General features: G+C 42.2%; 2 protein-coding genes and 1 long non-coding RNA gene across 6 annotated transcripts in view; 2 read left to right on the forward strand and 1 right to left on the reverse strand.

The window, feature by feature from the left end:
* The window catches only part of LOC135219528 (uncharacterized oxidoreductase ZK1290.5-like), a 334332-nt gene extending 319375 nt beyond the window's left edge, over nucleotides 1-14957 (forward strand). For 3 of the 4 annotated variants that reach the window (XM_064256366.1, XM_064256363.1, XM_064256364.1), the window contains 2 exons: nucleotides 1-171; nucleotides 14454-14957. In XM_064256366.1, coding sequence (XP_064112436.1) covers nucleotides 1-171; nucleotides 14454-14612 — 330 coding nt within the window. In that variant the 3' untranslated portion in view covers nucleotides 14613-14957. Of the gene's footprint in view, nucleotides 172-9320; nucleotides 9466-14453 lie in introns of all 4 variants that reach the window. The other variant, XM_064256365.1, reaches the window with a different exon arrangement.
* On the reverse strand, nucleotides 140-27371 carry LOC135219532 (uncharacterized). The gene is made up of 3 exons (XR_010315460.1): nucleotides 27120-27371; nucleotides 2055-2100; nucleotides 140-1553 (listed from the first exon to the last, which is right to left on the reverse strand). It is a non-coding gene; the product is annotated as an uncharacterized LOC135219532 (long non-coding RNA).
* The window catches only part of LOC135219527 (elongator complex protein 5-like), a 203179-nt gene continuing 191340 nt past the window's right edge, over nucleotides 15949-27787 (forward strand). The window contains exon 1 of the mRNA XM_064256362.1: nucleotides 15949-16171. Coding sequence (XP_064112432.1) covers nucleotides 15952-16171 — 220 coding nt within the window. The 5' untranslated portion in view covers nucleotides 15949-15951. The remainder of the gene's footprint in view (nucleotides 16172-27787) is intronic.

A 27787-nucleotide genomic window follows, 5' to 3' on the forward strand; every position in this document is an offset into this window, starting at 1 on the left:
GGGTACTGTCCACTAGGGAATGGGCAAATTCTTACTGAGCCCAGTATTCAAGACATAGCCCAAAAGCACAACAGGTCTCCAGCTCAGATTCTCATTCGTTGGAATCTTCAGAATAAGGTGGTTTGCATCCCTAAGTCCACCAAGAAGCACAGGGTTAAAGAAAACTCAGAGGTAGAATCTATTAAGTACAGGTATTCCTCTTAATATTGCAAGTGTGTGTGTAGTTTACAATAATTTTCATCTTCTAAAAAATGGTGTACTTTAATTGGGATTCTTGCAAATACCATGTTATTTTAGGTTATGAATCCTATTCTCATTATGCATCGTCACTAAGTTCTTCATTCAGTTTGGTTAATGCTATACTGTAATACTGTAAGGAATTTAAAATCAAGTTAATACTAATAAAGTTCAGTTTATACTTGATTTTATTTTTTATAATAATTGCAGTGATTCAGTAAGATTGTTAGAATGAACATGAGACAAGCATTTGGAAAAATTGCTTTGCTAAAATTGTGAAAATGCTTAATTACACAAAGCTTAATAAGTACTCTTACCATAGCTTGAAAGCTGTACGCCATGTATGAAAGTCTACAGTGTTGCAAATGTTAGACAAATTATGGCAGATGGAAGAGTTTTATTATTAGCATCAGTTTTTAAAAGAATGCAGATTGTGTCTTACCTTTAGCACTCCGCTATGAAAAAATAATGTTTGCTGTTGTTAGGATTATTTTTAAAATTTACAGTTATTTATGATTTACTTCAAGTAGACTTTTTATTGTTGACTGCTAGGTTATTTTGACTTTATTCAGAGAAATGTAAGAGTTAGCAGCCAGATTCTGTTGAGGGGAAAAAACCTGTTCATTTTTAATATTAGTGAATTTCTGTTTCTGAGGAGGTAAGGTTAAGATATTTTAAACAAAGTCCAATGATCCTGAATAAATTAGTAAATTTTTAAAAATAAATCTCTTCTAGTGACAGGATTGTAGTCAGAATATGAGGAACATGAAGAATTGAAAAGGACAAAATTTGAATTGCTTCTAGTACTTAATTGAAGATAAGAAGGCATTTTTTTCTTTACTATGACATTTGCAGACTAGAAACTAAGCTCAGTTGTGACCTAGCAACCTTAAAGTAATATACAGTTGGTGTGTTTATTGTTTGTGGATATTTTGTTTCAAAACCTTGCAGCTGCAAAACTTTGGCACAAATTAAGAATAAATTACAAATCAGAAGTAATTGTTTCCAGAGATAAGAGAAGGCTCTTTTACCACCTAAAGGAGCTGTCTCATAGGTTGATTCTTCCACTTAAGTGAGACTTCTTCATAGTCCATTGTAGTCATGCAGGTTCCTTATAAACTGCTTTAAGAGTTGTTCCTTGAACACTTTATTACAAAACCTTCATTGTCATACCAGGGGTAGTCTTTCATTGGGTTGTCCTTTACCCTTTACTTTGTCTATAAACCTCAGACTGCCTGAAGTCAGGACTGCATCATGCCCTCCTATACCATTGAATCCTTGACTTCTGTTAGTTCAGCAGAGCTGTCCATTTTGACCTGAAGGGAACAAAATATTGGGAAGGCAACAACTCCAGACTTCTCTTGTCTACAACCAGCAAAGGAATAGTTTTTTTTTTTTTTTTTTTTTTAGAAAATACCAAGTAGGCAGGAGTGACTGGTCATAAAGTCAAGGCCAACTCAACTTCCTTATCCTTGGAAACAATTACAAATGTATTGAGATTATATCCATTGCAAATTCAATTACTAGATTCTACGTTACATTGTGATGTCCTTTACATATTATATATGATTAACTTTACATGTAAAGATGTTAGGCACAAGGGGTTTGGATTAGTCATGACAAGGCAAAAATATTGCTAGTGGTGGAAAATGCAGTGCAATTTGCTTCCTCTTTTTCTTTTTTTTTTTTAAAGCATCACCCTTGTTCATGCTCATCCACCCATAAAAACATTTTTATGGTTTATGAGCTCTAACATCTTATGTAAAGACTCACTTGATATCTATTGCATCAAAAATACCAACAAGCACTGTACTTACTTTTTACTGTGCTATTCTGTTGTTTTACTTTTTACTGCCCAGTAACCTGAGAAACAGAAACAGTATACTAGAACACCACCTTATGGACTGCATTGCATTGGAAACAACACCAAAGAGCTTTGTCCTAAAATAAAAATAAAATCTTATCAATTTTATTCTATTGCCATAAATAATACAGAATAGAAAAGTGCATTAAACAATTAATAATTATTTTTAAATATCTAACTTCATCGCGCACATGGCAGAAATTCAAAATTCGCAGCTATCGCCGATAGATGGTCAGGTGATCGTACCTGTGCTCCCTCTATCCAGGTACCTGGAACCATTCCCATTTGTCCTCAGAAATTCCCTGCCGTCGCTCAGTGCAGCACGTTTGGAAATTCGCTCTTCTTTGTTTGGGTTTGCTAAAATTGGTGAAGTACCCATTTTCTTGGTTTTTTCGTTGATGGCTTTCACTGATTTTGGACTATTCTTTGCTTTTCTTTGTGCTTAGATAGACTTTGTTGATTTCCGACTTGGGTTTTTTCACTGATTTTGGTTTTCTCAAGATGGCTGACTCTGTTGTGAGAATGTGTGTGAAGGGGTGCAAGACCCGGCTTCCTAAAGCCGCTCTTGATCCCCACTCAATTTGTAAGCATTGCAGAGGACACGTTTGTACTTTTGAAGATAGATGCAATGAATGTGAGAGTCTGTCGGAGAGAGAATGGAGAGAGTATGATAGGTATGTGAGACGTCTAGAAAAAGACAGAATTAGGAGAGCTAGATCTTCTAGTGTTCTTTCTTCTAGATCTTCTGATAATCTGCCTCCTTCTAACGTATCTAAATCTAATATTCCTAATCCTGATCCTAAGGTAGTAGTACCAGATCCTCCTACGGAGTCGGAGGTAAGTCTACGGAGTCGGAGGTAAGTGAACCAACCATGAAGGATATTATGGCTGCTATTTCTGCCTTAGGGGTACAAGTGAAATCCCTTACTTTGGATAAGGAAGTGATGTGGGGTGCAGTGCGGGGTTTGCAACGCAAATTCGGTGATAGTGATAGTGTAGTGGAGGGTGCATCTGTTCATGTCTGTCATGCTCCTAGCCCTAGACCTCTTCCATGCTCCCCAACCCCTGGGAGAAGGAACGTCGGCAGGCTAAGGGAGGTGAGAGACGTTGAACAGCGAATGGGCGTCCCCTCGAGTGATCCTGTTGACGCATCCCAGGACGCTCTCCCTCGCCACAGGAAAGGTGAGATAAGGAAGTGTTCGTCTTCGTCTGATGACGCAAGACCTCGATGTGGTTGGCGTCAACCCCTAGAGTCAAGACCCCTCAAGAGACGCAAGTCCCCCGTAGCGTTACAACAACCGTCGTGCAGTAATTGGAGCTCGCCGGAGAAGTTCTTGTCGGAGGAGGACAACGCATCCGCTCCGAAACAAGAGACGCATGACACACAGCTCTTCGGAAGAAGGAGACGTTTGCTTTACATCGGTGCATGCTTCTCCCCCTCCCCCAGACTGGGAGGTGTCACAAGAAGTGTCTCCACCTCGTCAACAGAAGATCGCTACTAGTGTCTCCGAAGCGGTAAGACGTGCGGGCAGTGCCACCTTCAGTTATTCCCCAGCAGCGTTCTTGTCGGGACTTCAACAGTCCATTTCGTCCCTGTTTGACGCCTTCAAGTCACAAGGATTAAAAGAAGAGACGCACAAGAGAGAACCCAAGGACGTTAACAGACCAGTCAAGAGGATACGATCAGAATCGGCTCGGAGAGACGCTTACTGTCAGCGTGATGCGGACTCGCTGCAAGCTGCAGCGATGGTAGACGCTCCCTCGCAGCAAGCTGGACACGTAACGGAAGGCGTCAAGGAGGGTGACGCTCCATCGCAGGCTGCTGGACACAGTCAGGACGCATACAGACAGGACAACGGACGTGATTCTCCCGCTCGTTCGACTTCAGACCATGTCAATCCGCTGGAAGAGATCTCGGACGACGAGATGCAAGAAAATCTGCACAAAGCGGATCTCAAAAGGTTACTTGCGGTCTTGGCAGACTTGTATCCGTCAGACTTCCAGCAAGCAGTTCCTCGAAGTCCACCCTCGCAATTTTTTAAGGGTAGACCTCAGAAGTCTTCCTCCTTCAGGAAGACAGTTTTGGCCAGATCAGCAAAGAAGGGTAGGACTACCTTTTCCTTCCCTCCTACGAGATTGGCCTCTCGATCGAGCGTGTGGTACAAGACTGGGGAAGCTCTCGGCTTGGGAGTTCCTGCCTCCTCCCAAGGGGACTTCTCCAGGCTTGTAGACGCATCGCGTAGGACTGCCATGTCCAAGGCTAAAGTTATGTGGTCCGGTTCAGAAATAGACCACTTGCTGAAAGGCATTTTCAGGACCATTGAAGTCTTCAGCTTAATGGATTGGACTCTTGGAGCTCTCGCTGATGTGTCGGACGGCAAGAAATGCATCTGATTGCCTGTCTCGATAAAGCGGTAAGGGACGGCACTGTCGAGCTAACGGCCCTTTTTGCAGCTGGCATTCTTAAGAAGAGGGCTATGTTTTGTTCCTTCCTTTCGTCAGGAGTGACTCTGGCACAGAAGTCAGAGCTTTTATATGCTCCGTTAGCGAAACAGCTATTCCCTTCAGAGCTGGTAAAGGACTTGTCGGCTGCTCTTGCGCAACAAGCGACACAAGACTTAATCACCAGGACTGCTAGGAAGGTCCTTCCGGCTAACTTTTTAGCCAGAAAGGAGAAGGAGACTCCTACCACGCGTCAGCCCTTTCGTGGGAAGGCTTTTGCAAGAGGAACCCAGAGGACAGCTGCAGGAGGACAACCTAGGAAAACCCCTAAGCTGCAACCTAAAACCAGGAAATTATTTTGTCAGCCTCCAGACACGAGTGGGAGCCAGGCTTTCCCACTACTGGTGAGAGTGGAAACTAAGGGGAGCGGACGAATGGACAATCGAGGTTCTGAAGGAAGGATACAAGATCCCCTTCCTAAGGAAGCCCCCTCTTTCGTCAGAGCCGTTAGAGTTGACAGCCACTTATTCAGGAAACAAAGCAACAGCTCTGCAGGAACAAGTCGATCAGATGCTGTCAAAAGCGGCGACAGAAATAGTAGAGAACACCTCTTCGGAGGGATTTTACAACAGGCTATAATTCTTGGTTACCCAAAGAAAACTGGGGGGGGGGGGGGGGGGGGGGGGGGGGGGAGGGGGGGGGGGGGTTGGGGGGTGGGGGTGGGGGGGGGGGGGGGGGGGGGGGGGGGGGGGGGGGTTTGGAGACCCGTGCTGGACGTAAGTCCTCTGAACAAATTCGTAAGCAAAATCAAGTTTGCTATGGAGACAGCAGCGTCAGTCCTAGCAGGCACCAGACAGGGAGACTGGATGGTGTCGATAGACCTGCAGGACGCTTATTTCCACATCCCAATCCACCCGGATTACAGGAAATACCTGAGATTTGTTCATCGGTCAAAAACATATCAGTTCAGAGCACTTTGTTTTGGACTAAACACTGCTCCTTACGTTTTCACTCTAGTGGTGTCGAACGTATCCTGTTGGTTACATCTGGAAGGGGTACGGATTTCGATGTACCTGGACGACTGGATAATCAGAGCCAAGTCGCAAGTAAAGTGTCTGGAGGACCTACAAGTAACTATGACATTAACACAACAGTTGGGGCTGTTAGTAAACCTAGACAAATCACAACTGAATCCTTCACAAGACATCATCTACCTGGGGATGAGGATTCAGTCAGTGGTTTTTCGGGCTTTTCCAGCCACAAATCGCATTCTAGAGTGCTTAAGAAAGGTGAAGCTCTTCCTAGGGAGATGGACCTGCTCGGCGAGGGAATGGATGAGTCTGCTGGGGACCCTTTCCTCGATCAAGCAATTCGTCTCCCTGGGAAGACTGCATCTTCGTCCACTTCAGTATCATCTAGCAAGTTACTGGACGAGAGACCAAGACCTCAAGACATGGATTCCGATTCCTCGGGGAATCAAGGATCATTTGAGTTGGTGGGACGATCCCAAAAAACTTCAAGAGGGCCTTGAACTTCAACAGAATAACCCCGACCTAGTGTTGTATTCAGACGCATCGGACGTGGGATGGGGTGCAACACTGGGGAAGGACGAGATCTCTGGTCTATGGCAAGATCATCAAAAAGAATGGCATATCAATGTGAAGGAGCTGGCGGCCATTCATCTAGCCCTTCTGCACTTCCAGGAGGAAGTCAAGAACAAAGTAGTTCAGGTCAACGCGGACAACACCACGGCGTTGGCCTACATAAAGAAACAGGGAGGCACTCGTTCGGACTCCCTTTACGAGGCAGCAAAGGATCTCTTATTGTGGGCGAAAGAGAGGAACATTACGCTACTAACTCGCTTCATAGAAGGACAGAAGAACGTCAGGGCGGATCTCCTCAGCAGAGAAAGACAGGCTCTCACGACGGAGTGGACCCTGCATCACGAGGTATGCAGCAGGCTTTGGGAACTGTGGGGAGAACCGACAATAGACCTCTGCGACGCAGAAGACAAAGAGGCTACCTGTTTATTGCTCGCCAATTCCAGACCAGGAAGCAGTGGCAGTGGACGCTTTTCTCATGGATTGGGAAAGACTAAAAGCGTACGCCTTCCCCCCATTCAAGATCCTAGACAGAGTCCTGAAAAATTTCAGGGAATCGATCAACGCCCGGATGATACTGATAGCTCCGTTTTGGCCCACGAGACCCTGGATCACGGAGGTGATAGAATGGCTGGTAGACACCCCCAGATCGTTGCCCTGTCGGAGCAATCTACTCAAACAGGCACACTTAGAGAGATACCATCAAAATCTCCTCGCTCTCAATCTAACTGCCTTTTTACTATAAAAAAACTGGCTAGAGCAAAGGGCTTTTCGAGGGAAGCTGCGAGAGCAATCGCAAGAGCAAGGAGGACGTCCACGATCAAATTGTATCAATCTAAGTGGGACGTCTTTAGAGAATGGTGCAGGATTAGAAACATTTCCTCTTCCAATACCTCTATAATTCAAGTAGCAGACTTTTTGTTATTTCTAAGAAACCAACAGAAACTAGTGGTTTCTACCATCAAAGGATACCGCAGTATGCTGACATCCGTTTTCTGTCATAGGAACGTTGACGTATCAGGAAACAAGGATCTCTCGGACTTCATAAGGTCTTTTGAGATGGCTAAAAGGAAGGACAATCCAACCCCCTCTTGGAATTTGGATGTTGTCCTGTCCTTTTTAACTTTGAGTAGGTTCGAACCCCTCGACAAGGGTTCATGGAAGGACCTCACCAAGAAGACTCTATTCCTGGTTGCGTTGGCAACAGCCAAGAGAATAGGAGAACTGCAAGCCTTTAGCAAGAATGTAGGCTTCAGTGGGGAGAATGCAGTCTGCTCGCTACAACTAGGTTTTCTCGCCAAAAATGAGAATCCTTCTCATCCATGGCCTAGATCCTTTACCATCCCAGGGTTGTCTCATTTAGTTGGACAGGAAAAGGAGAGAGGACTTTGTCCAGTGAGAGCCCATAAGTTTTATATACAGAAAACCAAACATTTAAGAGGACAGATGGATAATCTCTGGTGTTTGGTAAAGAAGCCTTCACTGCCTTTGTCGAAGAAGGCGCTGGCGTTCTTTATCAAAGACTTGATAAGGGAAGCTCACCAGAACTGTGAGGAGAAAAGCTTTCCAATCCTCAAAGTCAAGGCGCATTAAGTAAGAACTGTGGCGACTTCGATGGCGTATCGACACAACAAGTCGATGAAGGCTATTTTAGAAGCGACTTTTTGGAGAAGCAAGTCGATCTTCGCAGATTGCTACCTCAAAGAGGTACAGACCCAATATGAAGATTGTTGCTCCCTGGGTCCGTACGTTGCCTCCAGCGCCGTAGTTGGAGAAGGTGCTACTGCCTCTGACCCATAACCTTTTTTATACCCTTGCTTTTCTTGAACTTGGTATCGCAGGTTGTCTGTGAAGGTTGTCGCAACCTTCCACAGTCTGAGATGCAAGTCTTAGTTAGGTTTTTATGGTGTGTGTTTTTAGTGTGTTAGTTGGTCAGGTGGTCAGCTCATTGTCCATGGCTTTGCCGGGATAGCAAGGGTGGTGGTCTAGTCATGTTAAGGTTGAGGACCGTGTGACAGCCCCACAGAGACTTTCTACAGCCCCCTGGGTGGATCGCTGGGTCTCTCAAGGAATGCAGGCTAATGAGGTAGGAAAACTTTGAAGCTAGCTTCCTTATCAGGTAAGAACCAGATTATTATTTTCAGCTAAATTGTAGCGATTAATCATTTTACGAATTCCCAATGGTATTTAGGCTCTCTAACCCACCACCAAAGGTGTCAATCAGCTATATATATGTAACTACCAGGGAAGTTAGATATTTAAAAATGGTATTTTCATTTTAAAATAAGTTTTTAAATATACTTACCTGGTAGTTACATATATATAAAGATCCCTCCCGCCTCCCCTTTGAGAACAGGGGCATGGAATTTCTGAGGACAAATGGGAATGGTTCCAGGTACCTGGATAGAGGGAGCACAGGTACGATCACCTGACCGTCTATCGGCGATAACCGCGAATTTTGAATTTCTGCTGTGCGCGCGACGAATCGGCGAGTTAAAGCTATATATATGTAACTACCAGGTAAGTATATTCAAAAACTTATTTTAAAATGAAAATACCATATTTCATATAAAGAATACCTAGTTAAAACCTGTGACTATTTTCAGCATAAACTGTGATCATTTGCAACTATTTATGAAAAGTTAAACTGTTTTATTAAAAGATGGCAGCTGGATTGTTGATCTTAAGAAAAATAATTATGACTCAAACAAAAAATATTCTCTTTGCATTTGACTCTCTTGGTATCTTTGATGCTGTGGATGTCATGCACTATATTCAGACTGGTTTTTGGTAGCCATTTTTTGAGATAGCAGCTAAAATAGTACTGACACAGGCCTGTTGTGATCCAGCAGAGGACTTTAGTGTAAAAGCAGATGCATATGGTCACTCATACATTGTGGACAAAATGTTTTTAAGATTTATAGTAATGTATGAAACGTCAAGAGGTACAGTGGTATCTTTGCTGGTCATTTAATTTTCTTATCATTTAAAAAAAGTTAATAAGTTTATCAAACTATAGCATGGTTAAACTGTTATTAAATTGCGGTTTACAGAATCCCAACTAATGTACAAAATGTTTGAGCTAAACTTGCATTTTGTGTTGGTAGACTTAAAACTTACTAACTCATTCTCAATGTTTTGGTAAGTCAAGATTCACTAACTTTTACCTTTTGCAGGTGTTTGACTTTGCCTTATCTGAAAAAGATATGGACTTTTTAGATATGCTAAATCGTGATCTCCATGTGTCATGGAACCCCAACTCATTGCTGAGATGATGTTTTGCACTGCATTTTTTGTAACCAAATTTTTGGTCCTTGCATGGTAAGATACGTTTGCTACATCTAGTAGTTTGATTTTTCCCCATTTTTATATTTATTAGTTATTCCAGATTTCTGCTTTATAGAAATTAAAGACTATTATATGTCAGTCATTAACTATGATAAAAGACATCATTCAGCAGATTTACTTGACAAGGTAAATTTTATTTTTGCATAATTTGATAACAGTCGTTGACTAACAGATTTTAAGGTAAATTTAATAACAGTCTTTGACTAACAGATTTTAAGGTAAGAGTACTACAAGTCTTTTATACCTTGATAGTGGGTTTTACACAAGTCTAGAATTTGAAAACTACTGTATAATGTTGGAAATAGGGGTTTTGTTTAGCCTTTGTAAGTGTTATAATAATTTGAAGTATATTTGTTCAGTAGTACTTTGCTACATCAACATCAATATCTTATTTTATTGTAACATTCAACCACTGACTATACTATAGTGATTCAGTTGTTTATGTGGACCATTGTGATAAGGTTCTTAACTCTCCTAGGAGCATTCCAAAAATAAGTTATATACAGTGGACCCCCGTATTTGCCTTCTTGGCTTTCACAAACTCATGTATTCGTGGATTGCTCTATGCGTTTTATTGATGAAAAACTTCAGTGGTCCCCCTATATTTGCGGGGGATGCATACCAGACTCCCTGTGAATAGTTAGAACCTGCGATTAGTTGGAACCCCAATGAAATTGCTTCAAACCTCCTTTGTTCATGCACGAACAAACCTTCGGTCTTAACAACAGGATAATTTCTAGTGCTTAGCTGGATCAGGTTAAAAACACAGATGAAAGCAAGGAATCTTGTGATATCTGGCAACGCATGTGTAGATCAGGTGAAGAGTGGTCAAGGACCACTCACCTACGCCACAGCATCAGTCTTTTCTTTAACCACCTGGGCAAGAGTCGTGGTTAACCTCTCTTGGCCTTTACCCGGTTTATTGTCCGTTTCGCTTGTGTTTAGTGTTTGTGTGTGTTTGGCCTGTGTTATGGCTTCCTCTGCTCCTTCTTGGCCTCGTCAACGTGTGTGCCCTGGAATTCCAGGTTGTTCATAAGCGAACAAACCTTCGGTCTCTTGACAGGCGTCTTCAGATCTTTACGGCGACGAATAGGCCTTGGAGAAGAAGGAGCACTAACATCACGTGCACGGGCAGGGGAGGTTGCAACACGCTTACGATGTGCAAGGTGGCTGAGAGCTCTTCCGAATTGCTGGTTGCCCACTGGTGAAGCTCGATGGTCAAGGCGTGAAGTTGATGTGAAACCAAGCTTCCCTGTTTGTTCACATAGGCTAACACCGTGGTGTTGTCCGACATGAGAACGACAGAATGACCCTCTACCTTCCCCCAAAACTCCTTCAGACCCAGGAAAGCCGCCTTCAACTCCAAGATGTTGATATGTTGCTTCTTGTTATCCAAACTCCAAATGCCTGAAGCGATGAGGCCGCCTTAGTGCACGCCCCAACCTGCAAGGGAGGCGTCTGAGAACAGAAGGAAGTCCGGTGGGAGAGAACGCAGAGGGACGCCCTTCAACAGATTCTGGTCGTCCAACCACCAACGAAGGTCTTCTCTCACTTCCAAAGACAGAGGAACCAAAACGGGATAGTCCCCTGCCGGAGACCAGAATTCTCCCAGTCTCCATTGCAGAGACCGAAGATGAAGTTTCCCATGAAGGACCAGCTTCTCCAGGGAAGATAACACTCCCAGAAGAACCTGCCACTGATGAGCTGACTGATGTGACTTTGACAGGAAGTTGCGTGCTACATCCCACAACTTCTCCAATCTCTGATCCGACAGGAAAACTTTTGCCACTGTCGTATCAATGACCATGCCCAGGTAGAGAATCCTTTGACTGGGTACGAGGCTCGACTTTTCCTGGTTGACTAATATGTCCAGGTCCAGACAGAACCGAAGTAGACGATCCCTGTCCTGCTGTAGCTTCTCCCTGGAAACTTGTAAGACTAACCAATCGTCGAGGTACCTCAGCAAACAGGTCCCCTGAGCATGGGCCCAACTTGACACGAGAGAGAAGACCCTTGTGAACACTTGAGGGGCTGTCGTCAGCCCAAAGCACAAGACTTTGAACTCAAAGATCTTGTCCGCAAGAGAGAAGCGAAGGAACTTCCTGGATGTGGGATGAACAGGGATTTGGAAGTATGCGTCCCTTAAGTCTATCAACAGCATGAAGTCTCCTTTCCTCACGGCTACCAACACCGAGCGCGGGGTCTCCATCTTGAACCGTGTCTTCCTGATGAAGTGATTCAAGGTGGATAAGTCTATCACAGGCCTCCATCCTTTCGATACCTTGGCCACCAAGAAGATGTGACTGTAAAACCCCGTGGATGAACGCACTACTTCCTCTATCGCATCTTTGTCCAGCATCTTCTGCAGTTCCTCCTGAAGAGCCAAGAGCTTCAGAGAATCTGGAGGATAAGCCCTCCTGATTGCGGCTTGTCCGAGAGAGGAGGAGAGAAGTCGAATGGTAGCAGGTGTCCCACCTGAAGGACATCTACCACCCACTTCTTTGCCTCATAACTCTGCCACTTGGCCCAATGGCTAGCCAGGTACCCCCCTACCCGTGGCACAGTATAGGGAGAGGTGCCTCACCAACGATGGCCCCCTTTACCTCTGCCCCTTGGGCCCCTTCTTGGCTTAAAGGAACAAGAGCAAAAGGGGCGTTGATCTTCAGACTTGGGTTGTGTTGAATGGGAAGGCCCTGTTGAACTTGAGGTTCTCAATGGCCTACCAGGCAACGATCTCCTCAACTGCTGCTGGACCGGGGTAGGAGGAGGAGCCAGACGTCTCCGAGGACGAGACTCTGACTTAGACACAGCCTGGTGCACCAGTCAGTCCTTTGTGCCAGCCAGGTGCCAGTCTATCACATTTTTGAGTTCTGTCCAAGAAAACAGAAATTGGGACTCCAACAGATCTTGTTCCTCAATGCCAGCAAGACTATATGTCGAGCGATCTCTCCATCCTAGACAAAGCCGCGTCCCTCCTAATCAGAAGAAGATTAGCCCATAAATTGGCACTGAGGTGAGCCAAATATGAAAACACCTTGCCCCCGGACTGCAATAGACTGGCAAGCGAGGCGGCACTCACCAACCCTTCAGGGAACCTGTCAGAAGCTATCTTGGCAATCACCACAGACCAGAGGTCCAGCCAAGAAACCGTCTGCAACCGGAATTCCAGGTTTTCCGTGTTCTCGTTTTTTGGCTTTTGCGGTGGCCGATCCCCACATCACGTGTAGTAGGTGCCGTTCTAATTTTTGTACTATAAAGAATCCTTGCATGGAATGCCGGGCATGGCCTAAAGAGCAGTGGAAGTTGTTTTATAGCAAGAGAGAGCATTGTAGGGTTTTGACTCTTCCTTCTTGGGAAGGTTTTTCTTCTCATCCCGATGCTTCGTCTCCTGCAGTATTCCCCCCCCCCCCCCCCCAATAGTAGTGTCAGGGTATTTTTGTATCTTACCTAAGATGATTGTGGTGTGGATGAGAGAATGAGTGAATTGGCTGGTCTCCTTCTTTCTCTTTTACCTTTACTTCTTCCTTCGGGCAGGTTAAGGAATAGACACATCATTTGCTGGACTGGTCTGATACAGGTGAGTGAGGCAGTCATACTGATAGTGTGGTCGCTTAATATACACTTATCAAACCTTCTATTCGGTAGCATATGCTCCACTCCTTGGCAAGGAGGAGTTGGGAGTAGTACAAACCCTGGGGTATTGGTTTGCTATTGGACAGTCAAAGTTTCTCTTTGGATCCCTATATGTACAATGGTTCTCCCATATATCATTGTACATCACTCAGGGTCTGAGTGGTTAGATATCAATTTATCTAGCTTCTCAACGGGCTTCAGTCCCTCTCCAGAAGTCATTTCTTCTGGAAGCTGGACTGGTGGGTAGGCCCCCAGCCGGTTTAGGATGTCTTGTACCTCCCTCCAAGTATGAGTCTATCCAATTGTTAAGACCGAAGGTTTGTTCGCATATGAACAAATCACAATTTTTCTAAGACAATTTGTATTTTTCATAGCTACAAACCTGAGGTCTTAACATTATACTGCCCGCCTCTAGCCGCCCCTCTGTGTGTTAAGACATCCTGAGTTGGGAAAGACTGATGCAGTGGTGTAGGTGAGTTGTCCTTGACCACTCTTCACCCGATCTACATATGCGTTGCCAGACATCACAAGATTCCTTGCTTTCATCTGTTTTTTTAACTGGATCCAGCTAGGCACTAGAAATTATCCTATTGTTAAGACCTGAGGTTTGTAGCTATGAAAAATACAAATTGTCTTAGAAAATTTGTTGTATTTTGTTAGTTAAAACTCAAGAAAAACTCACTAAAAATGTTTATACCTGTTTTTTTATAGTTTTACCAGAAAGAGTGCATTTCATGATAAAATTGATAAAAAAAACAGGAATTTGGAGATTTTCTCAAAGAAAAATACTGTGAATAGGCGAATTTTCTGTGAATAATGCAGGGAAATGTCCCAGAGAAAATCCGCAAATGTGTGAGTACACAAATACGGGGAGTCCACTGTATATTAAAAAACCAGCTATAAGAATTTTTAGTGGGTTTTTCTTGAGTTTGAATTGTTTTGTTGTTTTATAATTAGCTGACCTTATGCCAGCATGGGCTCTTGCTCATAGAGCCGCCCGTAAAGAATTTGAACTAACAAAATACAGTTGTAAGCATTTTTATAGGGGTTCTAAGTATTTGCGGATTCTAGCCAATTGTGGGAGTCTGAAACGTATCCCCCACAAATTCGGGGGTCTACTGTAGTGACGATCTGCCCTCACTAGTGTCTGACACTGAAATCAACAAATCTTCACTGAAACACAAGAGAAGCTTGATATCTAGAATCATATAATTTTGGATTGTTTCTGTGTATCAGATGTAAGGACACAACACCAACAGTATTTGGCAGTCATTAGTGTGCATTAGTTTTATTTGAAATTTTAAATTTTGGTATGTACTCTGTTACAGGTTTTTGATTTTGAGCTAATGGCTGAAGATATGGATACTTTAAACAACATGGCACAAAAAATCCAAATTATGGACCCAAGTACTATTCAAGCAAAGATTGACAATCCACTACCAGATGGATACAAGTTAAAGCTTGTACAAATTCCTTTGGAACCTTGATTATTCCATACCTTTCTTCATAAAAAGTAAAATCATGAATTGCAATAAATATTGTACTGTATTCTCATTTAGTAAGGACTGTGATTGTGTTTCATGAAGTTCAAACTTTCAAGTCCATTATGTTACTTTCATAAAATGGATGTGAAACTTAGTTTTAGGTTTTAGAAGTAAATACAGTAATGAATTTTTTACATGACCACAATGCTGCTTCTTTTATGCCATTGCTGAGACTTCAAAGGTCAAGGGATGTAGATAACTGTAAGTGCTCTGTGCAAAGTTATGCCTCATGAAAAGGTTGAGAAATCTTTTGTTGTGTATTGCTTTAATAGATTTATTCTTGTTTTATCTCTTTTATTTTTGGCCTTGAATCTTATTAACAACGATTTAGCAGTGAAGGATGTTCCAGTGTTATTGCATGATGTACCAGCTCCACCATGGTGATTAATTTGCTTCTGGGTATAATTTATAGATTACATTTTGGAGTCTTCAACCTTTTATTATTGTATTACGTACATTGATGCTCTTCTCTCCAGTAGTTTTATACGATTTTTTGCATAGTTTATGTGCATTAATACTTTTTGGGGATATTCATATGAATCCTTACCATGCAGCATATTTCGGTAAAAAAAACAAAAACAAATATAAAATACTAAATTCAAATATTTGAGGACTTAAGACAAATTTGTTTTATTATAAACCCATTAGTCATGTATGTATTATATTTGGTATCATGTAAGATCAGCAGAACAGGAGACTTGTTGGATTATAAGAATTTTTTTACTGTAAAAAAATTAAGTTGGAGGTTTGCGGGTGCTGTACATTAAGTACTAGCTTAGTCTACTTTTCATAATGGATTCTATACAAATGTGTAGTTCTCTTTACATTAATGAATTTTAAAATGAAGTTGTCAAGTTCTTTTTTGATAAGGAATGTCATGTTTATCTATATGAGAATTCTTTTATTGATGGGAGTGTTACAGAAGCTAATTTCCAAGGAAATTATATTACTTTAATACATACATATACTAGTATTTAACAATGAATAATTTGTGTAATTAAATGTTTGAAATATGTTTATCGATAGTATAAATATTTTGTAGAAGAATTAGATACTCATAAATAAACAATTAGGTACTCATAAATACAAACAGTTCATCTGAAATCAGAGTACATTAAGTCCTTGCTCAGTAGATTCATTCTTTTCTTCCTGGTCCCATTCTTCAAGAATATACTAGAGAAGAAGATCAGCAGACCCTCATAACTGAGTTGGAGTTTAAAAGTACAACTGGCCAAACTAGAAGGAGTGGTGATTCCAACACTGAAAAAATAAATCCATCCAAATGTGTAGAACAATGATGCAGACAATGATCCTGAAGCAGAACCTTCTAGTATTCCAGGAGGAGAGGACCAGGAAGAAGAGCATGAACCTGTTGAGCAAGAACTCACCAACTGTCTTGCAATATACAGAAAACATTATCACATGTCTATGCCGCCTCAGAAAGAAGGACCACAAGCTGCAGTTGAGAACTATTGCCCAGAAACTAATTCCCCTTAATGAAGGTAAGTAAAGACAAGAGTACTGGTTGAAGACTCTTACAAACATCAGAGTTACTTTGTAACTTAAATGTGTTCTTTGTATTAATAGAATTTCCACCAAGAATGTTTACCTCTCCATTTGTGAAAGAATTACAAATACAGGAGAGTTACTGGTGAATTAACAGTAATAATAATACATATACATAATAAAGTGACTAGTACGGTATAGGTGAAATAGAAGACATGATATGGTGAAGGAATAAGAACAGTAAGGCAAATAAGTGTTACTATCCATAACTCAAAATATTGCTTCAGAGTACAACTGAAAAGTCATAACAAGTAACAACATGATAACTCATAATGTTCTTGTAAGCCATGGAAAAAATGAAGCTTGATAAAAAAGAAAGAAATAGAATTAAAAAAAAAAAAGAGAGATAACCACATTTTCAGGATAATACTGAAAACACCAAGCCACTCCCAAGTTTTGTTTTACTATCTGAAATAGGGACTTCAGCCACTCAAGGGATATGAAGTATAAGAATACCCCCAACAGTAACAGGAATAGGTTTCAGTAGGAAAAAACAGAAGAATAGGCCTATTTCTGATGGTCACTGCTCTTTTTAAAACAAACCAAATACATATTGAAATTAGTAAATGACTTAACCAACCACATCTAAATTTATCTAACCTTCCCTAGACTGACATTTCCTTGGGCGCTGTGTCTTGACTTTACATTGTGCATAACTGAGTGATATATGTGCAGCAGTGCAACTATCCTCTATGAGGTAAGTTAGAACTTTGGACGTATATAAAAGCAGAAAACTTTTGGTTGTCACAAATGAAAAATTAGGTGAAAGCTAAACTATTGTTTAAACAAAATGAAATGGATTAAAGAAAATATGGTAAAAGAAATTTGTTCATACGCGAACAAACCTTCGGTCTTAACAATAGGATCATTTCTAGCGCCTAGCTGGATCCGGTTAAATCGCAGACGAAAGCAAGGAATCTTGTGAGATCTGGTAACGTGTGCATATATTGGGTGAAGAGTGGTCAATGACCACGCACCTACACCACCGTGTCAGTCTTTTTTTAACCGCCTGGGCACGAGTTGTGGTTAACCTTTCTTGGCCTTTACCCGGTCCACTGCCTGTTTCGCTTGTGTTTTAGTGTGTGTGTGCTGTTATTATGGCTTCTTCTGTTCTATCTCGGCCTCGTCAACGTGTGTGCCCCAGAACTCCAGGTTTTCCGTGTTCTTGTTTTTTGGCTTCAGCCGCAACCGACCCCCACATCACTTGTAGTATGTGTCGCTCTAACGTCTGTACAATAACGAATCCCTACACAGAATGCCGTGCATGGCCTAGAGAGCAGTGGAGGTGATTTTATAATAAGAGGGAGCATCGTAGGGTTTCTACTCTTCCTTTGTGGGAGGGTTTTTCTTCTTTTTCTGATGCTTCATCTCCTGCTGCTGTCACACCCCATACTAGTGTTGTGGCCTTGTCTCCTTCCTTTTCTTCCATCGATTCGTTGTTAGAAGTATCGGGAGGCCCTCAGGCTGATTCAAGTAATGTCGCCCCTTCTTTTTCAGGACTTATTTTGATTCATGAGAGGGAGGAGGCTTTTTCATTATTGTCTTTTATTTCAGAGTCTGAGGTGTCCAAAATGGCGGCGCTTTGGGGGATGCTTGGGCTACATGGTCCACCGTCCTTGAGGGGTTTGCTGATGCACTTCATGGATGCTCTCTAACCCCCCCTCCTCATGCTGTCCAGGCCCTACCCCCTCCACCTGGCCCGTCTTTGTGGGTAGCCGAGGTCAGCCATTTTGTATTGCTCTGCCAGTGACGATTGCTGCTTCTTCAAGATAGAGGGAAGCCGTGGGTCAGCCCTGGTAGTGATGTCACGGGGTCAGTCATTTTGTATCCCTCCGCCAGTGGTGTCTGCTTCCTGTTCGGATCAAGGGGAAGCCATGACCTTATCGCCGCTTATGACATTCACTTCCATCGATGACATCACTCCCAGTCGTCTCTAGTGCCTCGCTCATCTGTGTCGTCATTGTTTGCTGCCGTGATGTCATCTCTACCCTCTAGTTCGCTGCATCTCCCTCCCATGTCGTCAGACCCTTCTCTTGCTGATCCATCTGAGGCATTATGCCAGGTAGTTCTTAAGAGATTGGACTCTGTTTTAGAAGATAAGTTGGCTGCCATGTCGGCTGGGAGGACTGGAAGCAAGCATGTTGCATTGCCCCTGCCTCCTGCGAAGAGATAGTGTAAGGAGCCAGTGCTGTCTTCCTCTCCTTCTCCCCCCCATCTCCGCCATGTCAGTGTATCAAGCATTGGGAGGCTAAAGACTTTTCCCTTTCTTTTGTCTGCGAGTGAGGAGCAGCACACATGTGTTTCTGAGAGTGTTGGTGTTTCGGAGAGTTAGTGTATCCTCCCTTGTACGATCTGCAGTGGCTGCTTTGTCCTCTACATTGATTCGCAAGCGTGTTGCAACCTCCCTTGTTCGTGCACATGTACAGGTGCTCCCACTTCTCCTTCTCCAGGGCCTATTCATTGCTGTAAGGATCTCAAGGCCCCTGTCAAGAGTTCGAAGGTTGTGAGCGCGGAGTTGGTGCAGCAGGAGTCTTTGCCTGCCCCTCTCCCTGGTACTTCCAGGAGTTTGACTCCGAGGGGTCCTCATTCTATCTCGAGTGTTCAGGATTCCTCACTGACCCACGTTCGTACGTCTGCCACCCCCGTGCCCGTTTGCAGCCATGTTAGAGAGTCACCTGTTGGGAGAGGGCATAGTGATGTCCCTAGTGTTGTGGTTGGTTCATTGCAGGAGTTGACGCTTGGATCCAGCCCAGACAGATTAGTTGGTGTTTCGGGCTGTTTGGCTGCTGGTCCTCATTGCCGGAGCAGGAGGAGGGAGACACACATGAGTTATTGTCTTTCTTTACAGAAGTTGTCGATCTCATTCGTGGATTCAACAATTTGGAGAGTAGGACTCAGGCTCGGTCATCTTACACTCCTTCCTGCTTGGAAGCCTTGCTGGGAGCTACACAGGATCCCAAGTCATCGTTCCAACTTCCCTTGTTGGGGCACATCCAGTCGTCTTGCATAAGGTTCCCGCCTCTATTTCAGATTAGGACGGTTCACTTTGCTCTAGGGGCTCTGTGAAGCTGTTACCCCTGCCTCTCACGAGGCATAGGAAGGACTATGCTACGAACTCTGCTTTTTTTATGTTGCGTCATCTTAACCGGACGTCAGTTGTCTGAGGCCGGGATTGACTTTGGAGCAGGTAAGGTCAGTGGCTCCATCCTTGTCTCCACAGGATGCCTCAGCATTGGAGTCTATGGCAGCCTCCATGTTGCAGACTGTTTCTTGGCTGGACTTCTGGTCTACGGTCATTGCCAAGATAGCTTCTGACAGGTCCCCAGAGGGGTGAGTGTGTCCTCTCTTGCCGGTTTTTGCAGTGTGGAGGCAAGGTGTTTTCGTATCTGGCTCACCTCAGTGTTTATTTATGGGCTAACCTTCTCCTGATTAGAAGAGATGCGGCTTCATCCAGGATGGAGAGATCAGTTGACCCTGATTCCTTGGTGGCATTGAGGAATGGAGATCTATTGGAGTTACAATTTCTGTTCCCTCAGACTGAGCTGGAGGATGTGATAGACCAGTGCCGGGCTAACACCAAGGACAGATTAGTGCACCAGGCTGTGTCTTAAGTCGGAGTCTCGTCCTTGGAGACGTCCGGTTCCTCCTCCTCCCTCTACCTAGCAGCAGTCACAAAGATCGTTGCTTGGTAGGCTGTCGAGGAGTTTGGTTTTGGCATGGCCTCCCTATTCGTCCCAGCCTAGGTCAGAGGACCAATGTCCCTTTCACTCCCGTTCTTTTAAGCCGAGAAGGGGTCACAAGGGCAGAGGTAAAAGGGCTCGTCAGTAGGTTAGGCGCCTCTCCCTCTCCTGTGCCATGTGTGGGGGGTTGCTTGGTGGGCCATTGGGCCAAGTGGCAGAGTTATGGGGCGGAGAAGTGGGTGGTAGATGTCCTTTGGATTGGGTATCTACTGTCATTCGACTTCTCTCCTCCTCTCTTGGACAAGCCGCAATCAGGAGGGCTTATCCTCCAGATTCTCTGAGGTTCTTGGCTCTCCGGGAGGAAGTGCAGAAGATGCTGGACAAGGATGCAATAGAGGAAGTGGTGTGTCTGTCTTCAGGGTTTTACAGTCACATCTTCTTTGTGCCAAAGGCATTGGGAGGTTGGAGACCTGTGATTGACTTATGCACCTTGAATCACTTCATCAGGAAGACAAGGTTCAAGATGGAGACCCCGTGTTCAGCGTTGGCAGCTGTGAGGGAAGGCAACTTCATGCTGTCGATATACTTGAGGGACGCATACTTCCAGATCCCTATTCATCCAGCGTCCAGGAAGTTCTTTCGCTTCTCTCTTAGAAGCTGACCACAGCCCCTCAAGGGTTCACAAGGGTCTTCTCTCTTGTTTCAAGTTGGGCCCATGCTCAGGGGATCCGTTTGCTGAGGTACCTCGATGATTGGTTGGTCTGGGCAGTTTCCAGGGAAAAGCTGCTGCACGACAAAGATCATCTGCTTCAGTTTTGTCTGGAGCTGGGCATTGTAGTCAACCAGGAAAAGTCAAACCTTGTTCCCAGTTAAAGGATTCTCTACCTGGGTATGGTCATCGATATGGTGGTTGCAAGAGTTTTCCCATCAGATCAGAGGTTGGAGAAGTTGCAAGTGGTGGCGTGTGACTTCCTGTCGGAACCACATCAGTCAGCTCATCAGTGGCAGGTTCTTCTGGGAGTTTTGTCTTCCCTGGAGAAGCTGGTCCCTCATGGGCGTCTTCATCTTCAGTCTCTTCAATGGAGACTGGGGGAATTCTGGTCTCAGGAAGGGGACTCACCCCTGTTAAAGATTTTTCTGTCTCTGGAAGTGAGAGAAGACCTTCATTGGTGGTTGGATGACTGAAATCTTTTGAAGGGTGTCCCTTTGCGTTCTCTCCCACTGGACTTCCTTCTGTTTTCAGATGCCTCCCTCGCAGGTTGGGGGCCTCATGTAGGCGGCCTCATTGCCTCAGGTGTTAGCAGTTTGGAGGACAAAGAGCAGCATATCTATGTCTGGGAGTCAAAGGCAGCCTTCCTCCGTCTTAAGGAGTTTCGGGAGAAAGTAGAGGGTCATTCTGTCGTTCTCATGTCGGACAACACTACGGTGGTTGCCTATGAGAACAAGCAGGGGGGCCTGGTTTTAAGTCAACTTCATGCCTTGACTGTCGAGGTTCACCAGTGGGCAGTCAGCAATTCGGTAGAGCTCTCAGCCAGGTATGTCCCAGGCAAATGGAGTGTGGTCGCAGACAAGCTCAGTCGTCGGGATCAGATCCTAAGCAGAGAGTGGTCCCTTCATCAGGTAGTAGCAGACAAGCCCTTCCAGGTTTTGGGGGGGACCCATGCTGGACCTTTTTGCAACTCGGTTCAACAGGAAACTGGAGATATTCTGTTCAGTGGTTCCAGATCCTTTAGCGTTAGTGGAGGACGCATTCCAACATCCCTGGGAGAACCTGGAGGTATATGCTTTCCCTCCGTTTTGTTTGATCTGTCAAGTTCTGAACAGGCTAATGAGTTCGCAGGGTCTCAGGATGACTTTGGTAGCCCCTCTGTGGCTTCAGACGGAATGGTTTCCAGATCTGCTGTCGTTGTTGTCGGAGGTTCTGAGGGAAATTCCCCCTAGGTGGCATCGCCTGTCAGCCGCATGCGGAAAGGTTCCACCAGTCAGTAGAATCCCTGCCTCTTCACATGTGGAGGCTATCAAGAATCTCCTCCAAGAAAGAGGCTTTTCTCAGAGAACAGCAGGGCATATGTCCAGCAGTCTCAGGAGGTCAAGCTCTGCAGTTTACCAAGGCAAATGGGCTGATCTACTGTGATTGGGGTCATAAATGGGGTTTTTCTCCACTCGGAACCTCTATTCAGTGTATAGCAGACTTTTTAGCCTTCCTCAGAGATGAGAAACATTTGTCCGTCTCTGCCATTAGAGGCTACAGGGCGGCTCTGAGTTTAGTGTTACGCCTTAGAGGTATCAACATCTCGTCCTGGGAACTTTCCTTGCTAGTTAAGGGGTCTGAGCAATCGAGTTCTCCTAGAGAACTCAAGCCTCCAATATGGGATGTTTCCTTGATTCTGAGAAGCTTCACTAAGGGTCCATATGAGCCTTTGCGTCACTCATCTGACAGGAACTTGACACTCAGGACGGTTTTCCTCCTGGATTTGGCATCTTCGAAGAGAGTGGGAGAGCTGCACAGTCTGAGCTATGATATGAAGCACACCAGGGGTTGGGGGTCGGTGTCCTTCGAATTTGTCCCGGAATTCGTGGCGAAGACCCAAAATTCTTCTGTGCACAATGATACTTTCACTTCGTTTTCCATTCCATCACTGAATGACTTTATGGGTGGTGATGCTCAAGAGCTTTTTTTGTGTCCTATCCAGGCCCTGCGTTGCTATCTTAAAAGACACGGCACCTTAGGCCAATCTGCTGCAGACTTTTTGTTAGCACAGGACGTACAGAGAAAGAGTTATCAAAGAATACTATCTTTTTGGATACAGGAAGCCATCAGAAAGGCATACTTGTCTCTTGATGATTCCGCCGCCACATCTGTGCAGGCTAAAGTGCATGACATTAGGGGTATTAGTCCCTCTCTGGCTTTCAAAAATAACATGGCTGTACATGGAGTGCTAAGCGCTGGTACTTGGTTACACCAGTCCACATTCACCTCCTTCTATCCTAAGGATGTTGCCCACAGATCTATGGACACGTTTTCCCTGGGTTCTGTGGTGTCTGCCCAACAGATTGTGTAATTCTTCATTGCCCTTAACAGGGGGCTTTTGTATCTTTTGTCAGATGGGATTTGTCATGCACGATCGAAATGGGTGGGGTTTAAGCAAGTTTGAATGTGAGTGGGGTGTTTTTTAGTCAAGTCAGATCTGATCAAGCCCGGCATTCAAGCGGGATCGACAAACCTGACGGTTGAAGTTTGAACGAGCAGCTCACAGTCCGACACGACAGTCAAATAGGGATTTTCAGATTGTCGTTCAGAACTGATAGTTTGACCGTGAGTGGCGTCTTCGACGAGGCTTGATGAACTAGAAGGTTCACTTACCAGCACAGAAGAGGATATCGTTCAACATGTCAGACTTTCGATAGATAAAGAGTTCTGGATGGGGTTCTTCGAGATTTATAAGTCGTAGCAATGTCTGTGGAATATAAAAAGTAAAGAATATCCTGACAAACACACAAAAAATGCAGCTTATGAATTGATATTTGAGAAACTAAAGAAAAATTCTGGTGCACCGAAAGAAATGGTGAACAAGAAGAGAAATAATAAATATAAGACTTTAATTTCGGAAAGAATTAAGGAAAGTAGAGGCATCTAAGAAATCAGGAAGTGGTGCATAAGACGTTTCGTCCCTCAGACATGATATATACACATATTTTTCTAATTTCTTTACATATTGAATTTTAAAAAAAATTATGTAATTGCAATTTACCTTTTGAGCGCAAACAAAATTAAAATACATAAAACTTTCATTCACCACAGTGATGTTGGAGACTGAAGGACGTAGCGTTTCTAGATCCAGGAGTAACGACAAGGTTTCAAAGTACCAAATTATGTAATATATATATATATATATATATATATATTATACATATATATATAATATCTATATATATATATATAATATCTAGATATATATATTATATATATCTATATATATATAATATATATAATAGTATATATATATATATATATTATATTGTGACAAAGTGCCAAGTATCTAGTCACTACACTTACCATTCATTAATTGTTACCTCACAACAGCCAGACACCTCATCACAGGTACTAAACGACTGAATACTCTAAAGGCAACAGTGATCCCTTAAACAACTTACCATGCAGTTTTGCAGAAAATCAGACTTAAGTACAGGCGGTCCCCGGGTTACGACGGGTCCGGCTTACGACGTTCCGAGGTTACAACGCTTTTTCTTAAATATTCATTGAAAAATCCGCCCTGGGTTACGACACTTGTTCCGAGGTTACGACGCTGACGCTTCCGACGCTCCGAGTTTACGACGCTTATAAAAAACGCATACTATGATAAGAATCCTTTATAGTTTAGCACAGTTTCTCTCTCTCTCTCTCTCTCTCTCTGTATTTTCCGACGAAAATAATCACTAATTAGTGTATTTTGATGTTTATTTTCATGACTAAATACAATTCATAAAATATAAAATAAATCGGACTGCGATCATGAAGCCAACAAATACGTATGTATTTTTTAGAATTCTTCTTCTGTTTTAATATTATGTTATGTAATGTTTCATTATAGCTGTCAGTAACTTGGTATCTCCATAAAAATAATAATTCTCTCTCTCTCTCTCTCTCTCTACTACAAAGATGTATGTTTTTTTGTATGATAAATAAATGATTTACTATTTTCAAATATTAATATTAATTTATACAGCAATAATATCAATTCATTAAAGAAAATACCATAGTGAATTAGTAAGATTTTAGCTTATATTTAAAAAATTATGGAAGAATGAAGGAAATCCCAGTCTTCTCTGTAACCTTTTCCTGAGATCCAGGTACTAAAACTGTCAGATATATCAAGTTCTGTGACAGCCAGGAGGGGGAAGAGCTGCAGTGTTGCAAAGAAGTGGTCCTGAAATTCCCCCCCCCTCTCTCTCTCATTAACTGAGACTCGAGATTTTTTATGTACTTGTACTATTTGTTTTTAATACTTTCAAATAATAATAATAATAATAACTGTAATTACAAAATTCATATGTGATTGTATTTTAAAGAAATACAATACGTACTAATCTATCCATGTCACTTTTAATTAAGGTTAACTCTCTCTCTCTCTCTCTTTTGCCACACAAGATAATAATGTGTCATAGTGGTAACTCACTCCCTCTCTTTCGCTGGAAGCGTTATAAGTATATTTTGAGAGAACAGAGAGAGATAAACACTCTCTCTCTCTTTTACCGAGATGAAAGAATTTTTATGGTACTAGTATGTAAAATGTTTATTGATAATTTCAGTTATTTAATAATAATAATAATAATAAAACTTTAATTACAAAATTCATAATGGTCGTATTTTAAAGAGCTGAAAATGACCTTTCCATTTCACTTGTAAGGATAATTCCTCTTTCTTACTGAGATGAGAGAATTTTTATGGTAGATGCATGTGTTTATTATATTTTCAAATAATAATAATAATAGAAGTAGTAATAATACGATAACTAATTTCAAAAGAAAATTCTTTCCTTTGTCTTTTTCTGTATCAATTTCCCTAACTCAACTCGAGTGACACTTGGAGCTTAATGCCATACAATGGTCAACGAATTTAATGGTTTTATGTAATCTCTCTCTCTCTCTCTCTCTTACTGAGATGAGATCATTTTCATGGACATGTATGTAATAAGTTTATCATTAATATTTTCCAATAATGATACTTATTAACTGTAAGTACAAAATTCATATCTGAGTATTTTAAATACAATAATCATTCCATTTCTCTCTTTTAAATACTGTAAGGACAACTCTCTCTCTCTCTCTCCACAAGATACTTGTCATACATTTGGTGTTTCTATTTCTTCCTTTTATCTCTCTCGCTCTCAGCAAAAGAATTGATAGACAGAAACATAATTGCACAGTCCTCTCTTTCTCTCTTCTCTGGAGAAATATATGTATTTATGGGAGGAGGAAAAAGTTGCCTACAGACGTTCATTTCAATCTATTGAAACCGTAAGGAGTTATCTCTCTCTCTCTCTCTCTCTCTCTCTCTCTTGTATTTTAATGAAAATATACAGTAATTTGTGAATACACAGTGTTGCACATGAAAAAAGTAAATTAGTGATAATTTTAGAGATAAGGCCCTAAGAAAAATTGCAAATTAGTAGTGAAATTTTCCCTGTGGACATGTTTTCAAGAGCGTCGTTCCGGCTTACGACGATTTTCGGGTTACAACGCGTCTTAAGAACGGAACCCCCGTCGTAACCCGGGGACCGCCTACATCAAAACAGGTGTGAGGTAATTTCAGGTCATTAAATTAATCAAAGGGCATCACTCCATCAACAACTTTTAAAAGTCTAAGTATTTCCCTGATTTCAGAAGTCTAAGTACTTCCCTTGTTCTAAGTCACTTCAAATAAATTGAAGGAAAACAGATCAATGACCACTCTATGTTTCTACCTAAGCAAATCATAATTATATGTATGTATACTGGTGAGAAATGAAATACTTACAAAAATTTTAAATACAAAAATTTATTATTAAACTCAAAATTTATAAGTGAAATTCACAATATCAGGGAAAATTACTGTACTTGAAAACAAAATAAAGTTTAATTAATTCTTGAATCAATTATGTAAAATTAAATCAAAATTAATTTATCACAAAATTCAAGAAAATTAATTCAATCAAAATTCAAGTGTTAGGTAATAATTGAAATCTGGAAATTAATTCACAAGTGTTAAATTCAATTAAATGTGCAACGATTAAGTAATGAAAATAATTAGGTTAATTAAATTGTGAATGCAAATGAAAACACAGAAAAATGTGGAAAATATCAAAATTGTAAAAAACACTAATCACACAGAACATAAAATAAAAACACGCACTTCAACAAGAAAACAGATAAATGCACCAAAAATAAACACTTCAATAAGAAAATTGTTAAATGCACTTCAAATGAAAAACACAAAACACAAAAAATTGCAATGTGTAAAAATTGAAATTTCACCAAACCATTGTAACTATTAGTTATTAGTTCTCTAAATCATCGTAACCATTAGCTATTAGTTTTTACCAAACCATCGTAACCATGAGTTATTAGTTTTTACTAAACCATCGTAACCATGAGTTATTAGTCCTCTAAACCATCGTAACCATTAGTTATTAGTTGCAACTAATAAAAATATAACACACTTTACCTTCTTGGTATACCAATTTCTTTCTTCCGGCTACAGCTTGTTAAAAAAATTCACCACAAATTCAAGCGCCTCAGTGGCCTGGTTGGTATGGTGTTGGCGTCCCACCTCGGTGGTTGTGGGTTCGATTCTCGGGCATTCCATTGAGGAGTGAGAGATGTGCATTTCTGGTGATAGAAGTTCACTCTCAACGTGGTTCGGAAGTCACGTAAAGCCGTTGGTCCCGTTGCTGAATAACCACTGGTTCCATGCAACATAAAAACACCATACAAACAAACAAAAAATCACCACAATTCACAATATTTCTCAAAATTAGGCACTGTTACACACTTTACAATGTTTGTTCAGATTCCACAAAAAGACTAAATAACACTAAATAAACTCTAAGAAATATCAAATCTGAAATCTAAAAGTTACGAGTGACCAATTTACGTTATGTTAATATAATCTCAAGTATGTCGAGGGAGAGAGAGAGAGATGTCTGAACACAACGCGGTTCTAAGATGCAATGAAAACCTCTTCTTTGTATTGGTACTTCAAGAGCCTGATGGGTTCAAAACGTTCTGGGACACGCGAAAGATGATGTAATCTTCTAGAAACTTCTAAATAGTGACGTAACTTTACAGAAAAACTGTAAAATCTGCACGTGGTTTCGGCAACGAAGTAAGAGT

Source organism: Macrobrachium nipponense, chromosome 1 (assembly GCF_015104395.2).
Source record: "Macrobrachium nipponense isolate FS-2020 chromosome 1, ASM1510439v2, whole genome shotgun sequence".
Lineage (NCBI taxonomy): Eukaryota > Metazoa > Arthropoda > Malacostraca > Decapoda > Palaemonidae > Macrobrachium > Macrobrachium nipponense.